This window comes from Molossus molossus, unplaced genomic scaffold (assembly GCF_014108415.1).
Source record: "Molossus molossus isolate mMolMol1 unplaced genomic scaffold, mMolMol1.p scaffold_m16_p_5, whole genome shotgun sequence".
Classification (NCBI taxonomy): Eukaryota; Metazoa; Chordata; class Mammalia; order Chiroptera; family Molossidae; genus Molossus; species Molossus molossus.
The window spans coordinates 114,381,867-114,408,208 of NW_023425388.1; the positions used below are offsets into that span (position 1 = coordinate 114,381,867).

At 47.6% G+C, this 26,342-nt stretch overlaps 2 protein-coding genes across 3 annotated transcripts in view; one reads left to right on the forward strand and one right to left on the reverse strand.

Moving 5' to 3' along the window:
* Positions 1-21,178, forward strand: part of HPS3 (HPS3 biogenesis of lysosomal organelles complex 2 subunit 1) — a 45,462-nt gene extending 24,284 nt beyond the window's left edge. Inside the window, exons 8-17 of the mRNA XM_036242930.1 lie at positions 1,108-1,216; positions 3,904-4,079; positions 4,912-5,083; positions 6,279-6,512; positions 7,719-7,904; positions 8,164-8,352; positions 9,373-9,480; positions 15,175-15,381; positions 16,027-16,117; positions 20,414-21,178. Coding sequence (XP_036098823.1) covers positions 1,108-1,216; positions 3,904-4,079; positions 4,912-5,083; positions 6,279-6,512; positions 7,719-7,904; positions 8,164-8,352; positions 9,373-9,480; positions 15,175-15,381; positions 16,027-16,117; positions 20,414-20,541 — 1,600 coding nt within the window. The 3' untranslated portion in view covers positions 20,542-21,178. The remainder of the gene's footprint in view (positions 1-1,107; positions 1,217-3,903; positions 4,080-4,911; positions 5,084-6,278; positions 6,513-7,718; positions 7,905-8,163; positions 8,353-9,372; positions 9,481-15,174; positions 15,382-16,026; positions 16,118-20,413) is intronic.
* Positions 8,308-26,342, reverse strand: part of LOC118617201 (ceruloplasmin) — a 75,255-nt gene continuing 57,220 nt past the window's right edge. Inside the window, exons 19-20 of one of the 2 annotated variants that reach the window (XM_036242928.1) lie at positions 13,158-13,259; positions 8,308-8,349 (exon numbers count right to left, since the gene is read on the reverse strand). In XM_036242928.1, the coding sequence (XP_036098821.1) occupies positions 13,159-13,259 (101 nt within the window). In that variant the 3' untranslated portion in view covers positions 8,308-8,349; position 13,158. Of the gene's footprint in view, positions 8,350-13,157; positions 13,260-22,122; positions 22,173-26,342 lie in introns of those variants that run through there. The other variant, XM_036242929.1, reaches the window with a different exon arrangement.

The following is a 26,342-nucleotide window of genomic DNA, read 5'->3' on the forward strand; positions in this document are numbered from 1 at the left end:
CCTGTAGACTCATGGTGCAGGGCATGTAGACTCGTGGTGCGGGGCGTGTAGACTCGTGGTGCAGGGCCTGTAGACTCATGGTGCGGGGCGTGTAGACTCATGGTGCGGGGCGTGTAGACTCATGGTGCGGGGCGTGTAGACTGGCGATGCGGGGCATGTAGACTCGTGGTGCAGGGCGTGTAGACTGGCGGTGCAGGGCGTGTAGACTCGTGCGGGGGGTGTAGACTGGCGGTGCAGGGCGGGGCGTGTAGACTCGTGGTGCGGGGTGTGTAGACTCGTGCGGGGCGTGTAGACTGGCGGTGCAGGGCGGGGCGTGTAGACTCATGGCACGGGGCGTGTAGACTGGCGGTGCAGAGCGTGTAGACTCGTGGTGCGGGGCGTGTAGACTGGCGGTGCAGGGTGGGGCGTGTAGACTCGTGGTGCGGGGCGTGTAGACTGGCAGTGCAGGGCGGGGCGTGTAGACTCGTGCGGGACGTGTAGACTGGCGGTGCAGGGCGTGTAGACTCGTGGTGCGGGGTGTGTAGACTGGCGGTGCGGGGCGTGTAGACTCGTGGTGCAGGGTGTGTAGACTGGTGGTGCAGGGCGTGTAGACTGGCGATGCGGGGCGTGTAGACTGGTGGTGCAGGGCGTGTAGACTCGTGGTGCAGGGCGTGTAGACTGGTGATGCGGGGTGTGTAGACTCGTGGCGCGGGGCGTGTAGACTGGCGGTGCAGGGCGTGTAGACTCGTGGCGCGGGGTGTGTAGACTGGCGGTGCAGGGCGTGTAGACTCGTGGTGCGGGGCGTGTAGACTCGAGGCCGCTTGCAGCAGAGTCCTGGGCACACGGACTTGCACAGACACCTTGCTGTCCCTTTGGAGGGCTCTTGCCTGTGCGTGAGCTCACTGCCTGTTTAAGAATACTGTGGAAGGAGGGGGACGTGAGGGGGTCGTCAGTTCATGGGTTGTAGAATGTTAAGTATAGGCCTGTGTAAAGCCCGGCTGTATAGTTAACACTGAAGGAAATACTAAAGGAAGATGATGTCATAGTGACATTACTTTAGGTATCAATTAAAATCGCCATTGATTAGATATCTTGTCTTACAGTTTTTGTCCTTTGTTTTGCTTTTAGTTCTAAAAAAGGCACCAGGGTGAAATTCAGAACACCTCCCGTAGCTGAGGCCGGATGGAGCTTGTACGTAGTGAACACGGTCTCCCCGGTGCGGCTGTACAGAGAAATGGTACTCCTCCAGACTCCTCGTCTCCTTTGTAGACATCCCGAGTGGGACTACGGTCCTTCCCGGACAGGGTGGATCCGTTATCCTGCTTCCAGGACGCCACCCCCGCTCACGAGCTCTGATCCCCGCCCTCGGGTTTCCCAGCTCCCGACATCTGAGGAGCTGGTGGAAATTTCCTTCACCAAAATAGGACGCCCATGTTCACACCATCCTCCTGCAGGGATCGATGGATGGGTCCAAACATAAAGAGCTTTTGACCTTTACTTTGAACCCGAGCAGAGAGGCCATGAGATGGAGCTGAGAGACCGGAGAGCGGGGTCCCTGTCTGCCCCTCACTGAGCGGCAGCAGGTGGTTCCGGGGCTTGCAGGTGGTTCCGGGCCTGCAGGTGGTTCCGGGCCTGCCGTGCCGCGGCACCGTCCTGGGAGTGGCCCGGAGTGGGCATTCTCGCTCCTTTCCGACAGTGACAGCTGCAGCTCATCCCGGGCTTTTAAAAAACTTTATTTTGAAATATGTGATTTCAAACTTACAGAAAAATTACAAGAATTAGAATAGTACAAATAAAACCTGTCTATTCCCCACACAGATCTACCGAATCTGCACCCCTTGCCCCACCTCCCCTTTTACACTGTCTTTTTTTTTTTTAATAAAATATTTTTCATTGATTTTTTTTTTTTTAAGAGGAAGGGAGAGAGAAACAGCGCTGTGAGAGAAGAAATATCCATCGCTGCCTCCTGCACGCCCCCTACTGGGGAGCAAGTCCGCAGCCCGGGCATGTGCCCTGACCGGGTGTCCAACCAGGACCTCTCAGTCCCTGGGACGACGCTCCATCCACTGAGCCACATCGGCGAGCTCACTCTTGTACCTTCCTTTTCAATCCTCACCTAAGGATACTTTTGCATTTCTCTTCAGATAGAGTAGGAGGGAGGTGGGGAGAGAGAGAGACACTGATTGGTTGCCTCCTGTACGACCCCGACCACAGCTGGGGACCACACTGCAACCAAGGTATGTGGCCTTGACCGGGGCCAGGAATCCAGCCTGCACCTCTTTGGTCTGCGGGCCGGCGCTCTAACTGCTGAGCCAAACCGGCCAGGGCCGCTCTTGCACTTTCTACACACACAAACACGTTTTCTGGTCCTTTGGAAAGGAATTGCATAGATCAGTGTGTGTCTCCTGAGAATCTGTGCTCACACAACCACGGGGCAGTCACATGCAGCAGTAGATTTCACACTGACACATGCTTGAGTCTCTGGCTCGTGTTTCATTTTGTCGGCTGACCTGATTGTCTAAAAGCATTTCCCCTCCAGCCCATGACCCACTATGGCCTCAAGTAGTGTACTTGTCATAGCTCTGTCCTTTTAAATCTGGAATATGTTCACAGCCTTTTTTTTTTTAGTTTTTTTCCCCTTTATTTATTTTACAGAGAGAGAAAGTGAGAAGGAGAGAGAGAGAGAGAAACATCGATTGGCCGCCTCCTGCATGCCCCCCACTGGGGATCAGGCCCACAACCTGGGCATGCGTCCTGGCCTGGAATCGAACTGGCGACCTCTTGGTGCAGGGTCGACGCTCAGCCACTGAGCCACACCAGCCAGACTTTTTTTTTTAATGACATAAACACTTTTGAAAATATATTTTCCCCTTTCCACCTTTAAAAATTATTCATGATTAGCTTCTCTTCTCTGCTTGGCCAGAATGTGGCACAGGTGATCCAGTGGTGTTAGTGGTCTTGGAGTATGGCCTTGGGGGGAGCACCATCTGCCCCTCATTGGTGATGTTGATTTTGATCATCAGGTCTAGGTTTTGCCTGATTTGTCCCTGGCATTTTAAGGCTAGTATTTCTATCAGCTTTGCTCTGTTTTCTTTTTAGTTTTGCTCAATTGAAAATCTTAGACTTCATCTAGATGATTTGCCTACTGGAGTCTGAAAATACAGATCGACTCAGATAACTGCTGATAATTTCTTATTTATTTATTTTATTTTTTTATCATCCTCACCTGAGGATATTTTTCCATTTATTTTCAGATAGAGTGGGAGGGAGGGGAGAGAGAGAGAGAAACATCAATGTGAGAGAGACACATCTACTGGCTGCCTCCCACACGACCCCGAACAGGGCTGGGGACGAACTGTAACCAAGGTATTTGCCCTTGACCGGAATTGAACCCACAACTCGGTCTGTGGGCCAACAACCTAACTGCTTAACCAAACCGGCCGGGGCTGGTGATAATTTGTATAAGTCCACTGCAACTTGCAGAGATCGATGTCGTAGAATCTCAGTTCACTGATTGAAACTACAAGAAGGGATATTCAGTCTGAATTTGAAAAAAATTTAAATCAAAATAGAACTTTAAACTAGAGTTATCTATTTCAGATATGTTCATTAGCTTTATTGCTAAGTTAGTAATAACTTAGCTAATAACTGGTATTGTTAGTATTAAAGTATTTGTACCTTCTCTAATGATGAGCACTATTTAACAAAGGATTATTTACAATTGTGTGTATAAAACTGGCTCATAGATGGGGGGCTGCACTTTGGCCAGGCCCTGTCTGAATTATAAATAACCACTTTTTATGTTTTAGGATTTAATGTATCCAAATGTTAATTGTACTAACAAAGTATATAGATATTCTTAAGGACTGGGCAGCCTTCAGGAGCCTTTCCGCTGTGACGTGCGCCGCTGGCCTTTCTGTTTAGGTGGACTACAGCAACACCTACAGCAAGACCCAGAGCTGCATCCACCTGCTCAGTGAGGCCCACCTGCTGGTGAGGGCTGCCCTGATGGACGCCAGCCAGCGGGAGCCTGGGGACACAGCGGAACTTGTGGAAGCATTTAAGGAAAGCTGTGGGCACCTTGGAGACTGCTACAGCAGGTTGGTGACGCCGCTGGGAACTTGTTCGAGAAGCCGTGTTGAGCTTCGGCTGAACTTGTAGCTCTTCTGTCTCTGATAGTTACCTGATGGTGGGAGCACGCAGGAGGGGAGGCGGCTCCTCTGCGTATTTCCCAAGCCTCCGTTGAACGCGTGCCGTGCGCCAGGTATGGTGCTAGGTCTGGAGATACAGCGATGAGCGTGCCTGCCGCCCAGCAGTGGCCGTTTATTAGATGATCGGGGAGTCTCACGTTCATGAGTCTCCCACCACTGAACTGATGAACTCGAAGTTTCTCTTTAGGCCTTGAGGTGGGGTGATGTGGGGCATGACCAGTGAAAATCCCCGACAAGCTATATTCCTAGTTTATTCCCTCCTAGTTTTAAGGGGGCCATGCCAGTTGGATGGCCTGTGATTTTAATCTTGGTAGTCAAGGCTTTCATGATGTCAGAAAGGACACCAGTTTAACGGTGGTTTTTATTTCTGAGAATGACGTTTACAGATTGTTTTGTATATGATTGTTTCAAAGGCTTGCTTGACCCATGGGGATGATTATAAATTAATAAAACTGACATTTTCTACCTATAAACACTGTTATTTTGGAGCCACATTATGAATATAAAATTCATTTAATTTTTTCTGTCTGTATTACGAGCAAGCAAAAAGAACTCCATTAATGAGAACGACTTTGCAGAATAACACTCGGGAGGTCCTTCCCCCTGCTAATGACAGTGGACAGATATTGTGAGAACGATGTCGTCTGTTTTGTTATCACACACGTTAGATGCCCCGGCTTACAAGGGACACACCTGAGCTTCCTTCGCTTCCTCCCCGCAGGCTGGACACCCCGCATTCCCACCTGGCCCTGCCCTACTACAGGATGTCTGGTCTGTCCGTGGCTGACGTCCTGGCTCGAGTGGACTGGGCGGCCGGCGGCGGGCCGCAGAAGGGGCTGATCTTCTATATTAGTCATTCACTTTATGAAAATCTGGATGAAGAATTAAGTGAGGTAATTATAGTTTTCTATTTAGTTATACCTAAGATTTTTAACTTTTCATGTTAGTGATTTATTTTATGTAATACCATTTAGAAGTCAAGTTCCAAATGGTTTTCTTTGGTTAATAGTTTCTTTTACTAAAAAGGTGGCCGATGTGTCCCTTTCTTCATTAATAATGATAAAGTTATGGCCTGGAAAGGAGCTCATAAGCATCTTCTCATACTTCTTCATTACGTAGAGGGGAACTGTGGTCCACTGTGGGCCTTGCCTTCCCTCTCCGCAGGCCCGGTCACCCCTCTCCAGGTGTCCACACCTCTTACACTGTCCTGGCTCGGGACCTCAAACCACTATTACGGATTATTTGTAGCCCTGTGTGTATTTTTATTGTTTATTTTTATTTTTTTCTTGATTTTTAGAGAGAGTGGAAGGGAGAGGGAGATAGAAACATGGATGAGAGAGAACATCGACTGGCCGCCTCCTGCATGCCCCCACTGGGGATCAGGCCCACAACCTGGGCATATGCCCTGACCGGAAATCGAACTGGCAACCTCTTGGTGCAGGGTCAATGCTCAACCACTCAGCCACACCGGCCGGGCTATTTTTTAAATTTTTTTTATTGATTTTAGAGAAAGAGGTCGGGTGAAGGAGAGAGAGAAGCATCTATTGGTTTCTTCCTGCACACACCCTGACCAGGGATCGAACCCTCAACCCAGGCATGTGCCCTGACAGTGAATCGAACCGGTGACCCCCTGGTGCACAGGACCACGCTCAACCACTGAACCACATTGGACAGAGCCCTCATGTATTTTTAAAAAGGGATGAATACACATATGCAATTAGATATTGTGATGAGATTTTGAGAGAAATGAAAATTTATAATAAATTACCCTATTAAGTATATTTTATACTAAGCTGTAATTTTTTATAATGGGCTTTTGAGTGTGATTTAATCCAATATTTATTTTTATCTGAGTTCTTGTTAAAATGAGAAGTGCCGGCCACAATTTGGTACCTATTTTCACTGCTTTCTCTTCTCCAGTCATCTGAGGTCTCCCACATCATCGCCATCAACTGCCTTTTAAAATCAGAACGTAGTAGTATAAGTTTCTTTTCATTGGAAGTTGTGTCTTGGCTTTGTATCTTTTCGTTCTCCTGATTGTTGCTTTCTGTTGGCCGTGTCTCTGCTCCTCCTTCATGCTCACCGAAGGAGTTAGCGGTCAAGGTGGTTCAGATGTTCCACGTGGCTGAGCCGAAGCAGGTGCCCCACATCCTCTGCAGCCCTTCCATGAAGAATGTCAACCCTTCCGCTGCCATGAGCTACCTCCGAAAACTGGACACTTCCGGGCTTTCGTCCGTCTTAGTGACGCTGACCAAGGCAGCGATGGCTCTGAAGATGGGAGACCTGGACCTGTACGGGAGTGCGATGAAGAGCCATTCAGAGGTACGGCGCTGCCTGGTGCTCACGGCGGGCGGAAATAGGACCGCAGTCCTGAGACGCTTGCTTTGCTCCCGGCCCCTGTCCAGCTCATTCTGACTTAGTCCGAAAGGGAAATAGATTTGATATGAGAAAGGGAGTGACCCATAGTGGAAGCTCGGGCTTTGGATCTGGCAAACGGAACGAATTCTAGACGGCAGCAGCGGGTATCCAAGGACCTTCCGGCTTAGTGTCAGGTGCGCTCAGAGCAAGGGGTGCATAGGCTCTGCCCGCGGACGCCAGGGGACGGCCTGGCCACGGAAGACAAAGGGAGTGTGCTCGGGCACAGCGCGTGGGCGTTCACTGTGAGCCCGAGGGGTCCAGCGGCTGCACAGGTAGCCTGCCCTTGGGAAAGCCACAAAGGCCTGCGTGGAGGAGTGGACATCTGAATGGTGTAGCTTTCCCTTGGCAGAGAGGCCATTTAGGGGACAAGCTGAAGAGGTTCATTATTAGGAGAAATTAAGAGGTAACATTAATTGAGCACTTATTATGTCCCAGGCCTATTCTCAGCCCCTTGTACACGTTTTCTTACTTAATTCTTGCAGCAGTGTACAAGGTAGATGCTACCGTTATAGCGTTCTACAGATCAGCGAACTAAGCCACAGAAGGGTTAAATAACTTGTTCAAGATGACACTGCTGGTGAGTGGCAGAGGCAGGATTAAAGCCGGCAGTCGGCAGTCAGTGTTCCTATGCTGTTGTTTTATTGTCCAACTGGGGGCGAACACCCACAGTATGACCCTGGTTCCTAACACAAAGAGGAGCAGGGGTACTGGAGCACTATGTAAGGGACACATTTTGTTACGATGGGAAGAGGAACTTAACACGGAGGTATCTTTGCTTTAAAGAGTAGAATTATAGAAAGATGTATTTTCTTTCCATAATTTTGAAAAAGCTTAAGGTCTATTATTATTATTAAATCAAGTAAACTTAAATGTAAAGCTCTCTCCAAAACTAGGGCACCTTGATGCCTAATTAAATATTAATAACTTCTATGAAGAGAGTTAATAATGATATTCTTAGAATAAGAATTGGTCTTTGTAGTTAAAGAGAAACATGGAGATTAAAGTAAGTTATCACTAGTTTAACCGTGAACCCTGAATGCACTAGCATGTATTTCCAACATGGATGTAATCAATGTACATTTTGTTCCTAAATTTCTTTTTTATCTTAAGATGAAGTTAGTATGTGGTTTTACTCTGGAACCTCGGCTATTGATTCAACAGAAGAAGGGACAGATTGTTCCAACTGAGTTTGCAGTTCACTTGAAGGAGACCCAGCCCGGCTTGCTTGTGGCCTCAGTCCTGGGCTTACAGAAAAACAACAAAATTGGGATTGAAGAGGCCGATTCCTTCTTTAAGGTTTGTCAGATAAAATTGGTGGGGGGCAGGGAGCAGAATAAAAGAAATGAGTTTCCATTTGTTTATTGAAAAAAAAAAGCAAACTTAGGCATACACAGTTTGTGAAAGTATAGAGCAGCAGAGTGTCTATTGGCTGTGCTGCGGCATTGATGCTAATGATGAACCATTTACCGCGCGGCCCCGGGCCGAGTGCTGTCAGCGCTGTGACCCGATCGACCCTGTGTCGGTCGGGACATTGGCTCGATTCGCTGTGTTCCAGGTGCTCTGCGGCAAGGGTGGGGATGCGGCTCCTCAGCTCCTGGTGGACTTCTGGGAAGCCCAGCTGGCGGCATGCCTGCCGGAGGTGCTGCTGCAGGAACTCCTGTCCAAGCTCACGTCCCAGTACATCTGGAGACTGTCGAAGAGGCAGCCCCCTGACACTGCGCCGCTGAGAACATCGAAGGACCTGGTAAGATGACGGAGTGCACAGCACATCACGATAGAGCACCTTCTCATTGGAGTGCCTTTGAATCAGACCTAAGTTCTATAACCAGGTATCTTTAAAAAATTTTTTTCTTTATTGATTTTTAGAGAGAGAAGAAGGGACAGGGAGAGAGAGATAGAAACATCAATGAGACAGCATCAACTGGCCGCCTCCTGCACGCCCCCCACTGGGGGTCGGGCCCACAACCTGGGCATGTGCCCTGACCGGGATCGAACCGGCGACCTTTTGTTAAAAGTACACTTAGAACTTGGCCATGGATGAAGTGCCCACGTTTTAAATAGTTTGCGTTCTAAAGCGCGTCCCTGCCGCTCACCGACTTCCCTGCAGCCTGGGCCGCACAGCCCGAGGAGGGGCTGTCCCAGCTCACGCGGTGCTCCCAGGGTCTGGTGCAGCATGAGCAAGGGGCCCACCCTCCCCGCTCGGGGCAGGACTGCAGAGGCTTCTGGGAGAGGATCCGTTCCCGGGGGCCTCACACGCAAGCTGTCCGGAAGCCCATGTGGCAGCCTCCCCGTGGCCTAGCCCCTTCCTGCGCTGCCCCAGTGTCCCCCGTGGGTCACAGCCAACGGAAAGTCCCCGAGCTCCGGCTGGGAGGCTCTTAGGGGGATTATCGTAAGAACTTATGGAAGAGATTCGATCTCCCAAGGAAAGTAGTAGGAATAAAAAATCATTTCTGGTATTGCTGTTAATTTTTTATTTTTTTAGTATAATTAGCTTAAAAGCACTTACTGCTTTTTGTGCTCGAAAGGGCCTCCTTGGAGTATTTTAAATTTAAAGCATTAGGAAATATTTCGTGTGGAGTTGTCAGTGAGAAGTAGGAAGGCTGCGACTTCCCAGGGGAATCGATTCTGAAAGACGTCCCTTCCCAGTCCCAGGGACAGTGCACTCAACTCTGCGACACGGCCGCTGATTGCCTGCTCTGCTTAGTATGATGAGAACTTCTCGTTCTGTTGTACTTTGTTTATGTTCATTTCTTTTACGTTTTAGATAAACGCCTGTAGCCATTATGGCTTAATCTATCCCTGGGTTAATGTCTTAATAGCATCTGCCTCCTTACCTGACAAAAATTATACAGAAGATCTCTCCAAATTACAGGTAAATGAAAAGGCCTCTTTTTATTAAAATGAATATACATGTTGCTCTTTAATGTAGGATGTACATGTGGTTAGACCTCAGGGGTCCTGTTCATCTAGAGGGTGTGATTCTGAGGGACAGACTCATAGGCGGGCATCTCAGGGTCTCCTGCCTCGGCCGAGCTGCTCCCAGGAAGGCTGGTCTCACGCACGTGCGTGAGCATCTCAGCACGGGACTGTCCCCCACACCCCCACAGCATGGGACTGTCTCCCCCCACTCAGCATGGGACTGCCCCCCACCCCTCAGCATGGGACTGCCCCCCACCCCACAGCACGGGACTGTCTCCCCCCCCAGCATGGGACTGCCCCCCACCCCCCACAGCACGGGACTGTCGCCCCCCCTCAGCACGGGACTGTCCCCCCTCTCAGCACGGGACTGTCTCCCCCTCTACGGGACTGTCCCCCCCCCCCAGCATGGGACTGTCGCCCCCCCCCAGCACGGGACTGTCCCCCCCTCAGCACGGGACTGTCTCCCCCCGTCAGCACGGGACTGTCCCCCCCCTCAGCACGGGACTGTCCCCCCCCTCAGCACAGGACTGTCTCCCCCCGTCAGCACGGGACTGCCCCCCCCCCCGGCACGGGACTGTCGCCCCCCCTCAGCACGGGACTGTCCCCTCCCCCCCCCCCCGCACGGGACTGTCCCCCCTCTCGCCGTGTGCTTGAACGCACTTTGCGAGAGCCAGGTGTCTAGCAGGGCGTTACCGCCGAGCCTCACGTTCCCTTTGCCCCATTCATTCACTCTCCGCCTGCAGCCCAATCTGGCCACTACTGTGTTTCATCAGAAATAGTCAAAGTAGCCAAAGTCAAAAGTAGCCAATAGTCAAAGTGGGTCCTGAAAGGGTTTTTAAAAAAAAGAAGTATGACCAAAGAATGTGGATCATCCTGTAAGAATTCTGACTGTGACAGTGTTTCGACTGGAATGAGAAATAAAGTCTGCATTGGACTAGGTGGGCTAGGCTGGGCTAGATGTGGATATGATTTTGTTTAACGTAGTTCAGTGGGCCAGGGAGTAAAGGGAACCCCCAAATCTGTTCGTCTGCCCACTGTATCTACCAATATATAAAAGTTGACATTTTATTTTATTATTAAAAAAAAATTTTTTTTTTCTTTATTGATTTTAGAGAGAGGAAGGGGGAGGGAGAGAGAGAAAGAGAGATGGAAACATGGATGAGAGCCCTGGCCGGTTTGGCTCAGTGGTTAGAGCATCAGCCTGCGGTCCTGAGAGACCCGGTTCCCGCTAAGGGCATGTACTTCGGTTGCAGTTTGTCCCAGGTCCTGGTCGGTCTTGCGGGTGGCCACTCGATGTGTCCCTTCACATCGATGTTTCTCTCTCTCTCTCTCTGTTCCTCTCTCTCCCTCCCACTCTACCTGAACAAAAAATGGAAAAATGTCCTCGGGTGAGGATAAAAAAAAAAAAAAGAAACATGGATGAGAGAGAACATGGATTGGCCGCCTCCTGCACGCCCCCCACTGGGGATCCGGCCCACAACCTGGGCCTGTGCCCTGACTGGGAATCGAACCAGCGACCTCTTGGTGCAGGGCTGACGCTCAACTACTGAGCCACACCAGCTGGGCTAAAAATTGACATTTTAAGTGAAGAGTTCTGAGTTCTACGTTTCCCTTGAAGAGCTCAGCAGAACTGGTGGCCCGGCCTCCCTGCCTGAGACCTGCGGTTGGGGCCAGTGGCGGCCCCTGCTGGGGCAGTGCTGTGCTGTCGCCTGCTACCTGTCTCCGCCCCAGTCTCCGCCCAGACCCGAGGGTGTGGTGACTATTTTCCTTGTAGTCAGCTGCCATTGATTCTTAGGTTTTAGAGTTTGCAACCCCTGGGAACAGGTGTAGGTACAGTTATTGCTTCTAGAAACCATAACGGGGGTGGGGTTGGGAGGGAAGCTCCGTAGACGAGGTTGCTTAGACCGCCTCTAGGTAGCCTGTGTTGTCTGCAGACGGAGTTACTAACATTCTTAAAAAGTCACCAGAGAACATTCCTGTTGGTTCTCCTCCCTGGTACCCTTACGACACAGAGGGGGTCGAGCTGCAGACAGTCCCTGAGCAGACACTGAAGGTGCACGTGCCGGCCTGGCAGGCAGCCCCTGGCTCTCCCGGAACTCGTACCAGTTACCCCTTAAAATCGTAATTGCAACAAGTGTCGTTAAATCTCACCTGATAAAGCTACGAAGCCTGTTGTAATCACTGCTTGGAAAGTATAATTTAACAGGCTCTTAAAATCCATTTAAAAGTATTAAAAGTATCCCCGTGGGAGCCTTTGCTGTTAAAGGATAGAAGTGCAGTCGGCCTCAACGGCTCCAAATCACTTTCCTAACCATGGCCTTTTCTAGATTATCTGTGGGCCAATTAGCCTTAGTCATTAGGAACAAAATAACCCGCAAGAAACAAGATTTCATGTGGTTCTCACCTGGAAGAAGGGGTGGGGGTCAGGACCACCTGGAAAGGTTTTCAAAGTTGCGTGACTGCCCTCTGCCCCCACCTGCCACCACCACACAGATTTGATGTGTCTCCTGTCCTCAGTCACCGTGATAGTGTACATGTTTGTGCAAAAATTAAAATACAAACAGTAACTGGTAAATGCCCTACCCTTTACCAAAACTGTCCTGGGCTCCTCCCCCACCGCCCAGCCAGCCTTCTGGCCCTAGAGCGGCAGGTGTTTGTGTGGGTGGAGAAACTCCAGAGGTCTGGGTTCCAGTCCTGCAGAGCCGGCTGCAGCTGGGGGATCGAGATCGGAGGGGGAGTAACGGCCTGTGCTGGGGTGGAGGAGGCCGTTTCCAGTACTGAAAACACAGTAGAGTGATCGCTGTGTAAGTTCTGTGGAGAGATAAACCACAGAACTTACACACATGTGTGCATGACCAGTGGACATGGACAGCAAAGCTAGGGCGGGGAGGGAGGGGAGAGGGAATCAGTGGGGGGAAAAGGAGAAACATCTGTAACAAAAATAAATAAACTAATTAAAAAATAAATAAAATTTAAAAACAGAGTATTTTAAGAGCCCTGGCCAGTTTTGCTCAGTACTTAGAGCCTCAGCTTGTGGACCGAAGGGTCGTGGGTTTGATTCCCAGTCAAGGGCATGCACCTCAGTTGTGGGTTTGATCCCCGGGTTGTGTGGGAGGCAACCAATTGGTGTGTCTCTGTTACATCTATGTCTCTCCCTTGCTCTCTCTCTCCTTCCCTCCTTCCCTCCCTCTTTTCCACTCTATCGAAAAATATCAGTGGAAAAATATTCTTGGCTGAGGATTAACAACAAAAAAAGTGTTTTAAAGAGCAGTTGTAACCTTTGGGCCATTTTTTAATTCAGTAATATATGTGTTGTCTGGTGTTTTTTACTTTTAAATTTCTTAATGATATGGATAAAACTAAGTAAAAGTTCATGGGTACTCCATTTTGTATCAAGCTTTGACTAGTTGCATTTTAATCTTGGGTTGGGTTACCCGTACCTAGCTCCTTCCTACCTGGCACACTGTCTCGATGAATCAAAAGTTGAATAGAGAAATAATCTGTCTTCTTCTGTGTTGGGAGATCTACGCGTGCCAAGTTATCCCCTTGTTCCGTGTTTGCTATCGCACTATCCGAAGAAATGATTCGGATGAAGGTGATTATTAAACTTGCAGGAAGGAAAGGACCGACCTTATTCTCCTAGCCATTCCTTGGTAGAGATGCGGAATAAGATAATCATGCTGACTGTAAGTAGATAGTTCACGTCCCATGTTCTCCTCTGAGCCTGAGAAGCTGTAGCAAAAAAAGACAGAGAAAGAAGGAAATCAGTATCTGATCATCTCGTCTTTATCCAGAAGGAAGGAGAATGGAGATTATTTTGGTAAAATCAAAAGTAGTACAGTTGAAAAAAAAGCAGTCAGATTGACCCTTGAACATCATGGCGGTTGGGAGCACCAGCTGCCCACACAGTGGAGCATTCACACGATTTAAGTCAGCCCTCCGCATACGTGGACTGCCAGCTGCTCGTTGACCCTCGAGGTGAATTGCATGGGGCATTTGAAAAAATCTGCATGTAAGTGGGTCTGTGCAGTTCAGATCCACATTGCTAAGGGTCAGCTGTATTTATCGTTTCAATGCGCAAAAGTAAAATACTGCTTACAGTTCTGAATACTGAGATAGTACCTGCTCCTTTATTCAGATTGTAGCAAATGGTGTTGATAACAAATTATTAGGTTCTTTTTTTTTTTTATCCTCACCCGAGGACATTTTTCCATTTTTTGTTCAGATAGAGCGAGAGGGAGGGAGAAAGAGAGAGAAACATCGATGTGAAGGGACACATTGAGTGGCTGCCACCCGCACGACCAACCAGGGCCGGGGACAAACTGCAACCGAGGTACGTGCCCTTAGCGGGAACCGAACCCGGGTCTCTCTGTACCACAGGCCGACGCTCCAACCGCTGAACCAAACCGGCCAGGGCTATTAGGTTCTTAATAATTGTGTTTGTTTTCTTAAATGTTACTTTTTATTTTGGTTGAATGTGCCGTGCATGCTTATTATGGAAACTTTGGAAAATACAGGGAAACAGAAACAAGTGGGCTCTGTCTCCCACTCACGGAGCTGATCTCTGGTGCGGATTCTGTGCTCTCCAGAGGCATTTCTGTATCTGCACGCACCTGTGCTTACAAACCTGATCGTGCTCTGAATATAATTTTGTACTGAGATTTTTTTTTTCTCTCATCATTTTATCATGACCATTTTGTCATTAAGTGACCTTTGAAAACAGTTTTGATGGCTATATAATATTCCGTCATACAAACATACCATAATTTACTCATCCCCGTTTGTGTAACATTTAGGTTGCTCCTGGTTTTCAATGTTATAAATGCTCTTGTGGTGATCATTGGACATAGATCTTTGAACACAGTGTTGTTATCTCCTTAGGATGGGGTCCTAAAGCATTCCCGGTAGTTTTAAAATGCAGTCTACCCAACGCAAATAAAATCATGTTATTTTTTAAATTATTGCTATTAAAGGGCTTGTTATTCTTAAAAAAAAAATTTTTTTCTTTATTGATTTTTAGAGAGAGAATAAGGGAGAGGGAGAGAGAGATAGAAACATCGGTGAGAGAGAACATGGATTGGCCGCCTCCCGCATGCCCCCCACTGGGGATCAGGCCCACAACCTGGGCATGTGCCCTCACTGGGAATTGAACTAGCAGCCTCTTGGTGCATGGGTCGATGCTCAACCACTGAGCCTACTGGCCAAGCAGATTATTATTCTTTAAACTAGAGGTGGTTAAAACTTAGTATCACATGCATGTGCTCTACAATTACATTCTTCTTTTTCTTTTTTATCCTCACCCGAGGACATTTTTCCATTTTTTGTTCAGGTAGAGTGGGGGAGAGAGAGAGAGAGAGAGAGAGAGAGAAACATTGACGTGAAAGGGACACATCGAATGGCTGCCACCCACATGACCAACCAGGGCCAGGAACAAACTGCAACCGAGGTACGTGCCCTTAGTGGGAACTGAACCCGGGTCTCTCTGGACCGCAGGCCGACACTCTAACCGCTGAGCCAAACCGGCCAGGACTTTCTTTTTTTACAAGTGAGGTTGATAGTCTTTAAAAAAAAAAAAATTGTACTCTGTATGTTGTGCTTTGGATTGTTGAGTGCCTCATTCCATAACGTTTCCCTTTTCTATTTATAGTCTCTTATATGTGGTCCTTCATTTGACATAGCTTCCATCATTCCGTTCCTGGAGCCCCTGTCAGAAGACACTGTCGCTGGCCTGAGCGTCCAGGCTCTGTGCCGGACACGGCTGAAGGAGTATGAGCAGTGCATCGACGTGCTGCTGGAGAGGTGCCCCGAGGCGGTCATCCCGTACGCCAGTCACGAGCTGAAGGGAGAGACCCGGGTATGCCTTTCAGATTCGTGTTCTGGGCCCATCAGCGACGGTCGGACTTGACCAGCTTGTTGCCCTCTCTGCCAAATGGGGACAGAGAAGGCCAGTCCAGCGTCACAGGACTGTGCGGGCCCACTGAGCAGGTGTCTTTAACGTGCTCTGTGTTCTGAGTACTGTTCGGGCCTATTAAAATGTTTGGTGATGGTTTGTTATCTTCATTAAAAATCACTCATTTGAAGGTGAACTAGGCTATTCCCCGAAGGTTTGGGAAAAAAGTTGATGGAAAAATATTTTCTGGGCTCCATGGTCTTTAGTTTAGAAATCAATTTTAGACTTGACTCCTTTTTCTCTCCTTCCTTCCTTTTATCCTTCCTCTTGCCACCTCAGAGGATCCAGGCTGTGTCTGTTTCCTCGTGAAAACAGCTGTGTACATACGTACAGTATAGTGCTATTAGGTTTTCAAGCTACAAATCTGAGTTCTATGTCATAGTTTAAGCAGAACACTGGCTGCTGATACAACTTCTGTTGTAACAAAGTTGCCGCGTTAACCAAAGTGACATACTCTTGCCTGTACTGTCCTGCATGATCTTCTTCTTGTTGGAAATCTGAATGCAGAGTGCATCAGACTTAAAATGTGTTCATTTTTTCCTAAGATAGACTTTGTGGTGGAAAAAACTGCTGCCTGAACTCTGTCAGAGGATAAAGTGTGGTGGAGAGAAGCACCAACTTTACCTGTCGTCGCTGAAAGGTAAATGGTCATGTTCGCTGGGTTACACGTGAAATTGTGCCTTCGCTTCAGCTTCCTTACTTTGCTGAAGCCCTTGTTCTCCAGCTTGTCCTTGTGATTCTGACGGAGGCGGAGGCTCCGAGGACACCCGGAGAGCTCGCCCTGCCCTCACCCTGCCCTCACCCTGACCCCCCGACACCCTGACACCCTGACACCCCGACCCCCCGACCTGTGTGCGTCTCCTGGCTCCAGGAGCTGCCGCTTCCCTGCTGCCGTTCCCTCACGTAGCACAGGTCACACAGACGCTCAGACCTCGGCATCCAAAAATCTGAGTTTTCACGACGACAATCACAGTTTTATTGGTGATCTCTGCTTATCTTCCTTCATGTAGGAAATTAGGATGACTATCATTATTAATCATGATTGTAAGCAGGTATTGAGGGGTGACAAGGTTCTCAAGGATTTGAAAGAGGAGGGTCTCGCAATTATTAAGTATTTTACAGCATGGGGAGTTATTATTTGAATTTTCCTAATTTATAATCATTTGTAAATCTTGATAGATACATGGTTATCCAGTTCTCTGCTCTTGTGTGTTGACAACACTGGTGAATTGCTGGCCCGATGACAGAGGGTGCGGTTACCCTGATCTCTGCGCGTACAGTGTTAGAGACGGGCAGTGTTGCAATTGTGTTTTGCAGCAGAATTCACTGCTGCAGCCCCTGGAAGGCGTGTTCCTGAAGCTCCCTCTTCATGATGGGAGGGGGTGACTTTCCCCTCACTGTCTGCGCCGCCCGTCTCCGTCTCCGTCTCCCCTTCTCCCCGTCTCCCTGCGGGTTTGGTTTTGGAAGACTGAGTGGCGGGTGCTGGTTGCCCAGCCCACCTCCATCGCCTTGACCTGCACTGCGCCGATGATCTGTGTGGGTGGGTCACCTTCCAGGGAGACGCCCCTCTGCACGCCTGCGCACAGCACGGCCTCGCCCATAAGACTCCTTTTTTCTTTATTGTGTATCTTTCTTTATTGTATTTTCTTCATTGAATGTATTGGGGTGACACTGGTTAATAAAATTATATGGGTTTCAGGTGTACAATTGTATAACACATCATCTGTTTATTGTGTTCTGTGTTCACCATCCCCAGTCAAGTCTCCTTCCCCCACCATTTATCCCCCGTATACCCACTTTCTCCTCCCCCACCTCCTTTGGCTCTCGTAATTACCACACTGTTGTCTGCATCCATGAGGTTTTCGGTTTTGTTTGTTCCTTGCTTAATCCTTTCACCTTTTACCCAGCCCCGCAACACCCCTCCCCTGGCAGCTGTCAGTCTGCCTCTCTGTTAAGAGTCTGTTTCTATTTTGTTAGTTTATTTTGTTCATTAGATTCCATAGATGAGTGGAATCATATGGTACTTGTCTTTCTCTGACTGGCTTATTTCACTAGCATACTGTTCTCCAGGTCCCTCCATGCTGTTGCAAAGAGTAAGATTTCCTTCTTTTTAGTGGTTGAGTAGTATTCCATTGTGTAAATATACCACAGCTTTTTTATCCACTCATCTACTGATGGACACTCGGGTTGCTTCCAAGTTTTGTCTATTATAAATAACATTGTAATGAACATAGGGGTGCATATATTCTTTCAAATTAGTGTTTAAGTATTCTTAAGAAATAGTCCCAGAAGTTGATTCACTGGGTCATAATGCAGTTCCATTTTTAATTTTTTGAGGAACCTCCACCCTATTTTCCACAGTGGCTGCACCAGTCTGCATTCCCACCAGCAGTGCACTAGAGTCCCCTTTTCTCCACACCCTCGCCAGCACTCATTTGATGATTTGTTGATGGCAGCCATTCTGACAGGTGTGAGGTGATATCTCATTGTGGTTTTAATTTGCATCTCTGATGATTAGTGACATTGAGCATCTTTTCATATATCCATTGTCCATCTGTATGTATGTCCTCTTTGGAGAAGTGTCTCTTCAGGTCCTTTGCCCGTTTTTTAAATTGGATTGTTTGTTTTTTTGGTGTTGAGTTTTATAAGTCCTTTATAAATTTTGGCCATTAACCCCTTATCAGGTGTATCATTGGCAAATATGTTCTCCCATTCAGTGGGTTGTCATTTTGTTGATGGTTTCCTTTGCTGTGCAAAAACGTTTGAGTTTGATGTAGTCCCATTTGTTTATTTTTTTCTTTTGTTTCCTTTGCCCAAGGAGATACGTCAGAAGAAATAGCGCTACAGGAAATGTCTGTAATCTTACTGCCTCGGTTTTCTTCGCTTCATCTTTATCTGAGCTGCACCCATAAACTCTCTGTCCCTAACTGACTGCAATCATTCCAGCAGGTGTTCCGCTTTTCCGTATCTTCAGAATACGACTGTGTCTGCACACAGATGTGTGCATGGCTCACGGGCCTACGTGCTCTGTGTCTTACCTCTGTTAGCCTCTAGCCCCTCAAGGCTGATGCCGTGTTTTAGTCACTTTCCACGTTGCACCCTCCTCACCGCAGCCTGCCCGTCACAGAAAGCGTTCGGTAACTGCTGATTGACTTGAGGGAGGACCTGCATGACTTCAGGTCCATTTTCAAGGGAGATCTTTCTGTCGGCAGCTGTACTACACGGAAAAGCGACCAGGATCAGAGCCTGGAGAATTGGGACCGAGTTCCAGGTCTGCTACCCACTAAGTGACCTGTATGCTTAGGAGCTTGGATGTTGTATCTCTAACGCAGTGTTTCTCTACTTGGCACTATTGACATTTTGGACCAAATAGTGTGTGTGTGTGTGTGTGTGTCCCCTGTACATTTTAAGATGTTGAGCAGCATCCCTGGCCTCTACCCACTAAATACCAATAACACTGCCCCAGTCCAGACAAACAAAAATGTCTCCAGACATGACCAGATGTCGCCTGGGGGCAAACCCTGCTGGTTGAGAACCTTCACGTTAGTGCAGAGCCATTGAAATTGAGTTAGTAGTTGGCTTGTTTCAAGGAAATGTTTGTTACTGTTTTTCTGGTAATGAATTGTGCTCATTGCTACAATTCTCATACTGTAGTAACTTATAAAAATAAAGTTTAAAAAGTCATTTAAAGTCCCACCAGCCAGAAATAGCTGTTTTCAGCCTTATGATGAATAGTTTCTAGTCACTCTGGAGGGCTTAAGGTACTTGAAGGGTTTAAAGACCTTGACCTGGTTCTTGGAGTTACAGCCTGCGTAGCCCTCGCTGGTTGGCAGGGGAGAAATGGGTAGTGGCAAGACCTTTCTGTGGGTCTGTAACTACTGTGCATTGTCCCCCAACTCAGTTTTCTTGTGTGTAGGAGACGATTTATAGACTCCACGTTTAGGCCAAATAAACTGGCTTGATAGAAAAGCATTTGATCATTCGTGTTTTCCACGTAGGGTCACGGACTAGTCAGAAGCTCCTGTCACGTTCTATGCTGTTAGATGCACATCGTTGTATTTAGTTCTCAAAGGCCTCCGGAAGCGAGCAGGTGGCACCGCTGCACTACAGATGAGGAAGCGGGCTCAGGAGGCAAGACTTTCTCGAAGTCACCCAGAGAGTAGGTAGAAGAGTCTGATCCCTGCCCAGCACGGTCTGATACCGGAGCTGGGGGTCTCCCCACACACCACGCTGCTGCACGCTAACCCCAGCAGCAAGGGCGTGCGGCCCTTTGCGGAGAGGGGCCTGGGCGCTTGGTACTGCACAGGTAACCTTGAAGGCAGCAGGCACTGCGCAGAGCAGGTGGGCGTGTGCGCTCACCCAGGCGCTGGCACTGCTCTGTGGTTATTGGGAACACTGTTCCTAGATGTCACCCCTCCTCCTAGCAGAGGGCAACAGGGGTGTATCCGGAAGCACTGGAACCGTCCAGTTATCTTGACAAAAATGTCTGCTAAATTCCTTAATACCTAAAATGTTCATTAGAGCTCCTTATTTTGCACTTTGGAAAAAAGGGAAATGGTCACGAAAACAGCTTTGTTCTCATCTGTATAAATTAGCTGCAGTACAGTTCTCCCATTAAAAATGGTACTCAAATGATTGCATCTTTCTTCAGAAGATAATAGAAATTTATTGGAAAGTATTGTAATAATTTCTCTGAATGAGATGAAATAGTAAAGTCCAAATCGCATGGGGCTAATATAAACTTTAAAGGATTCTAGAAAGAATAGATAAGAAGTGGTAAAACCAGAAAACGTAGTGTAGACTTAGAGAGACTGTTTTTCTCTTTCTTTCGTAGTTGTAATGTTTTGCTACCTGAACTAACTTCTAACTGGCTGGGTGGTAAGAGAGTTGGACGGAAGACATTCAGTTCTAACGCAGATATCTTTCCTGCCAACAGAAACGCTGTCCGTTGTCGCTGTGGAACTAGACCTGAGGGATTTCCTGAACGTCCTTCCAGAAGATGGCACCGTGGCATTTTTCTTGCCGTATCTTCTCTACTGCAGCCGGAAGAAATCCCTGACTTGAAGGCATCACTTGAAAGTCGGCACAACAGCGTAGGAGAAGGAATAATGTTAAATAATTGAATGCCGCGTACAACTGTGACGGAAGGGTTTTCATATGGAATATGTACATATATTGCAAATGCTTTCGGGCCTCTTACCTTACCATGGTATTTTCTAATTTATTACCTGAATCCACTTAATTGTCCAGAATGTGAAAAAGCTACAAGGCATAAGCATTTCCTCAAAGAAGGTCCATATTTTTAAGGTAGAGACTGGCTTCTATTTCAGAGAGCATTGATTTACTGTTGTTGGAGACATTACAATCTTTGTCACCCCAGGAAAACAAAGAACCTTTTTGTAAGTATGTGTGAAAGAACATCCCTCTAAGTGATCCAGAATTTAATCTTGATTTTTCCAGTTTTTTTTTTTTAAATTGGGCCACTTTTTAAAACAATTTTCTTTGAGAAAGATCTTAATGTTTCCCCCCAGTAAACGATTTCAAACTATTATTTTGTTACTTTTAAAATCCATGCTGCATTTCTCTCTGAAGCAAACGAAGTAGAAGCGTACAGGGTCCCTTCCTGGACTGGCCGGGACCTCGTGCTCTGCTGCTGTGTGCTGTGGCTCTTAGCTCGAGTGTACGTGCAAATAAAGGGCTATACCGTGTGTTCACAACTGTGTTTTCTCTCTAACTCGTGTTGAACGATTTTGAGCCAAGGATCGGCTCACTGATAGTGCGCTTTGGCTTTGCCAGGCCTGGCGGAGTGCCGCTCACCAGCCATTTGCTACTAGACATGTTCTATTTCTGTTCAGATAGGAGGGGGAGAGAGAGAGAAACATTGATGTGAAAGGGACACATCGAGTGGCTGCCTACCGCACGACCCCAACCAGGGTCCGGGATGACTCTTAACCAGGGTACATGCCCTTGACCAGAATCGAACCTGCAACGCATTGTTCCGCGGGCCAGCACTCTAACCACTGAGCCAAACCAGCCAGGGCTATAGAGCCGTTTCTTAACTCTGCCTTTCTCCAGTTCCAGAGTCATAGCCTTTTGACCGTTTCTTCAAGGGTTCATAAAACTCAAATTTGGAATATTTTTATTTTTAATTTAATTTTTATTTTATTATTTTTATTTATTTATTTATTACTTGATTACATGATATTTTTATTGTACTTCCTGCACCCCTCTTCCACTGGCTCATTAGAAATGGTGTCAGCAGCGTGCTGGGGTTGATGGGGAGGACAAAGGTCGGAAGCATTTCAATGAACCTTCGTAGTGATCCTCTGAGGACCATCCGGGACAACATCTGCTCATACATAGATTTAAAAAAAAAAACTAGTTTTGTAAAGCCCCAGAGATGTTGATATGAAAGGCCTATATAAATCAGTTCCTTTGCCTAGTGGATTCGAGTCAGCCACGTGTCATAGTCTGTTGATCTTCTCATGTGAAACAGTGTAACACAGTCTCCCCACAAATGCACAGAAGTGTATGTTTTCAGTCTTCTTTTAATGCTTCTTTTAATGCTTTTAGAGTCATTCCAAAGCAAACATGCTATTCGACACTTTCACATACATTATAATGAATTGGTGGGGTTTTTTTTGTTTTTTTTTTTCACTTATCACCAATTTATTTCATTCAGCCAGACTTGGTCTCTATAGAAAAAGAAATTTTAAGACCATTATTAAAAATAAGATATATTATATGATTAAAAAAACTAGTATAAGGTATTTTAAATGTATTCTAATTTTTTTAATGTTTATTCTAGATTCATTTATATTTTTCTTCATGTTGTATGTTTAAAAACGCATCTTTTATTCCAGTACTGCTTTGTTTAAAGAAAAATTAACTCTCCCCCCTCTCCCCCCAGATCCTTATTAATTAACTATAAAGGAAAATAGTAACTTTACAGCGGAGAAACCTGGCCGGCACCTCCTCAATCAGATGCTCAGTTCACATAACCAGTAAGGGAACAAATGGACCTCTTTTGCCTCTTGACATATGTACTGAGAAAAACTATCACTTCTCTGAGAGTCTGGCCAAAAATGCCTAATCTGAATCTAATCATGAGGACCCATTAGACAAACCCAAATAGAGGGACATGCTACAAAGGGACTGCCCTGTATTCTTTTTTTTTAATTTTTTTTTTTCTTTACTGATTTTAGAGAGAGAGAGAGAGAAACATCGATGAGAGAGAACATCAACTGGCTGCCTCCTGCACGCGCCCCGCTGGGGATCAGGCCCACAACCTGGGCATGTGCCCTGACCGGGAATCAAACTGGCAACCTCTTGGTACAGGGTCGACGCTCAACCACTGAGCCACACCAGCCGGGCTGTCCTGTGTTCTTTAAAAATGTCCCACTGGGAAAGGCAAAGACCGAGGGGCCCGTTTCAGACTGGGGTGGGGGTGGGGAGGATGTGTAAGAGGATTCTCATTTTCTACAAAGAACGCGATGAGAACTCGGGGTTGGACAAGGGTCTGTAGTATGAAATCGTTTTTAATTCCCTGATTTTGATAGGTAGTGGTGTTTCTGTATGAGGATACCCTTATTTTTAGGAAACACGAGTATGTATATTTACAACATGTATATGCCATGTGTGGAGAGAGGGAGATGGGAGAGAGAATGAAGAAGCAGACTTGACCGAAATGGTACCATCTGGGGAGCTGGGGTGAAGACTGGGATTTTTGGGTACTGCTGTTGCGACTTTTCTATAAGTCTGACACGTCCAGAAGAGTTTTTAAAATTCCTTTCATTGAGTTCATCCGAGGTTAGATATTTACCCAGCAGGGTATTGTACTGGGTTTGGTTACCTGGTGGAAATACAAGGCTAGTCCCTGCCTGGAAGGATCTCAAAGCCAAGCTTGCTTTCGACAGACTGCTCCAAAAGGATCTGTGGTAAGAATGTCTTAGTCTTCACAAAGTACCCCGTTTTATCTTTGTCACCGGAAGTCTTCATTAAGCTTCCTCTGGTAGGGGAAGCGAAGCATGAAGTATGACAGGATAGCCACATTGTTTTCTTTTTGGAGGGCAGGGGGAGGAAACTGTCTCCTGGCGCATAATTCTGAAAGACTTCCCTCTGACCTCCAGTGCGCTCCTGTCTGAGTCATGGTAGGAAGAGACTTTTTGAAGATGCACAATTCACGTAGGCTTGCCCAAAGCTTTGTCAGACTTTTACTCACAGGGAATTCAGATTGGTAGCTGTTGCTCCTGTGTTTGAGAATGTAGTTTAAACTGTCTTATCCATTAGTGCCCCTGTTGGTCCCACACAATAGCTTTCTCTGTGTCAGTGTTGAATTCCTCTGTAATCCTTTTCCCCAACATGTGCTTCTCCTTCACATTTTCTATTTGTTCTACAGTGTTCTCTGTGGCTTTTTAAAACAATCTCTCTGCCCGGCCAGGGTGGCTCAGTGGTTGAGCGTTGACCCAGCACCCAGAGGTCGCCGGTTCGACTCCCGGTCAGGGCACATGCCCAGTTGTGGGCCTGATCCCCAGTGGGGGGGCGTGCAGGAGGCAGCCAGTCGATGTTCTCTCTCATCGATGTTTCCCTCTGTCTCTCCCTCTCTCTCTAAAAGTCAAAATAAAGAAAGAAAAATTTAAAAATAAGACAATCTCCCCTGTCTCCCTCGTCTCCCCCAGGCTCATGGTGCAGAGGAATGTTCTTGTCTGCGTGTCCAGGGTGGGGAATGACGGTCCCTGGGCCGTAGAAGGCCCGTGCACTCAATCCCAGCTAACATCACATTCCTCACCAAGCGAGCCTGACAAACAGGGCAGGCTAATTTTTAAGTGGATAATTTTGTATGGCCTGTGAATGATGTTTTAAATATCCCAATGGCCCCCGGCAGGAAAACGGCTCCCACCCCTGGGGGTTCCTGCAGCAGCATCCTCAGGGGGCCAGCCGTCTGCAGGCAAGGATTTCCTGCCTCCCTGATCCCGCGCTCCTGGTGATTGTTCTGAGCCGGACCCTCCTTTTCTGCACTAAGCTTGTGTGCTAAAGTTCTTTTTTAAAAAAGTATGTTTGTATTGATTTTTTTAAAGAGAGAGGAAGGGAGAGAGAGAGAGAGAAACATTGATGTGAGAGAGAAACATCGATTGGCTGCCTCCTATATGCCCCCATGGGGACCAAGCCCGAAACCCAGGCCTGTGCCCTGACCAGGAATCGACCCAGAACCACAGTCCCCGGGAAGACACTCAGCCCACTGAGCCACACCGGCCGGGCTGTGCTCATGGTCTTCGGGGCCTAAGCTCTCTTCCTCGTTTTGACCCTTCGCCCTCTCATCAGTCACGGGCACGAAACCCCGCGGTTTACTTGCCTGTGAGTCGTGGGTGTTCTGGGGCACTCAGTACAGTCCTTGTGATCGGGGTTTTCGTAATTTTTCAGTGGTATAAGGTATTTATATAAGACCTGGGAGCCCTGGCCAGTTTTGCTCAGTGGTTAGAGCGTCGGCCTGCGGTCCGGAGAGACCTGGGTTCGGTTCCCGCTAAGGGCATGTACCTCGGTTGCAGTTTGTCCCCGGCCCTGGTTGGTTGTGTGGGTGGCAGCCACTCGATGTGTCTCTTCATGTCGATGTTTCTCTCTCTCTCTCCCTTTCTCTCTCTCCCTCACACTCTATCTGTACAAAAAATGGAAAAATATCCTTGGGTGAGGATAAAAAAAAAAAAAAAAAAAAAAAGACCTGGGAGAAGTTAAAGCTTCTCATCTGCACTCATGGTTGATCTTTCTATTTACTTGTATGCTTCCTTCCATTTGTATGTTCCCTTATTGCCAATTTTTAGGAAACACAAGGAGTCATTTTCTCTGCATAGTTTCCCCCACAGGATTTCTCAGTGCCAATCCCAACAATTCTGAACTCGGAAGGCCCGGGAAGGAGCCAAGCCCGCAGCCACAAAGCAGGGATTCACTCCTCATGTCGCACATTGTGTCAGTGTTTATCCACAGAAGGGCTGCTGTTCTCCCGGCTACTCTGTGTGGGTGTGCGTGTCAGTGTGTGCGTCTGCGGGGGTGGGGGGTGTTCCTGCTGGGGTGGGGGCGGCGGACTTCATAATTCCCTGGGTCTTGCTATGACCCCTCCTCCCCTCCCCCACAAAAAATTGTTACATGTTGAAAACCTAATGCCCAAGATGATGGTTTCAGGAGGTGGGCCTTTGGGAAGTGGTTAGGGCGTGAGGATGGAGCCCTCAGGAATGGGAGTTGTCCCTTTATTGCAGAGACTCCAGAAAGTCAGCTTGACCCTTTTGCCATGTGAGGGTTCAGTAAGAAGTCTGCACCCTGGAAAAGGGCCGCCCCCAACCACGCTGCACCCTGACCCCAGACACAGCCTCCAGAACCGCGGGATGCATTTCCGCCCCTCGGAAGCTCAGTTTTGTGTTGTTGCAGCAGCCCAAATGGACTAAGCATCTCTCCCAAACAGTAGTCAGCATTAGACCCCTCCCCCCAGAATCGAGAGAGAACTGTTCTGCCTGGGGGAGTATTTGAAATGATATTGATTATTTGGGAATTTTGGGGGGGAGGGGTGCTTTTTTGTGTACCAGACACTACCTAGAAAAAAAAAGTTAATCTTTTCTTTTAGGAAAGACATTAAATGTGTAAGCCATGCTCAGTTTCTTTATAAATAATATGACTGCTCATTTATATCCGTTTTCAGTATAATTACACTGCATCTAATTGGTGTTAATTTATACGAGCTTAGGGTACTGGTGCTGGGTTTAGAACTGACCCATACCATTTAGCAGTAAAAAAATAAATAAAATAAATCCCGTTCAGAGGTAGAGAAGGAAGAAAGAACAGGAAATTCACAAATGCTTCGACTGGGGGAGCATGTAGGC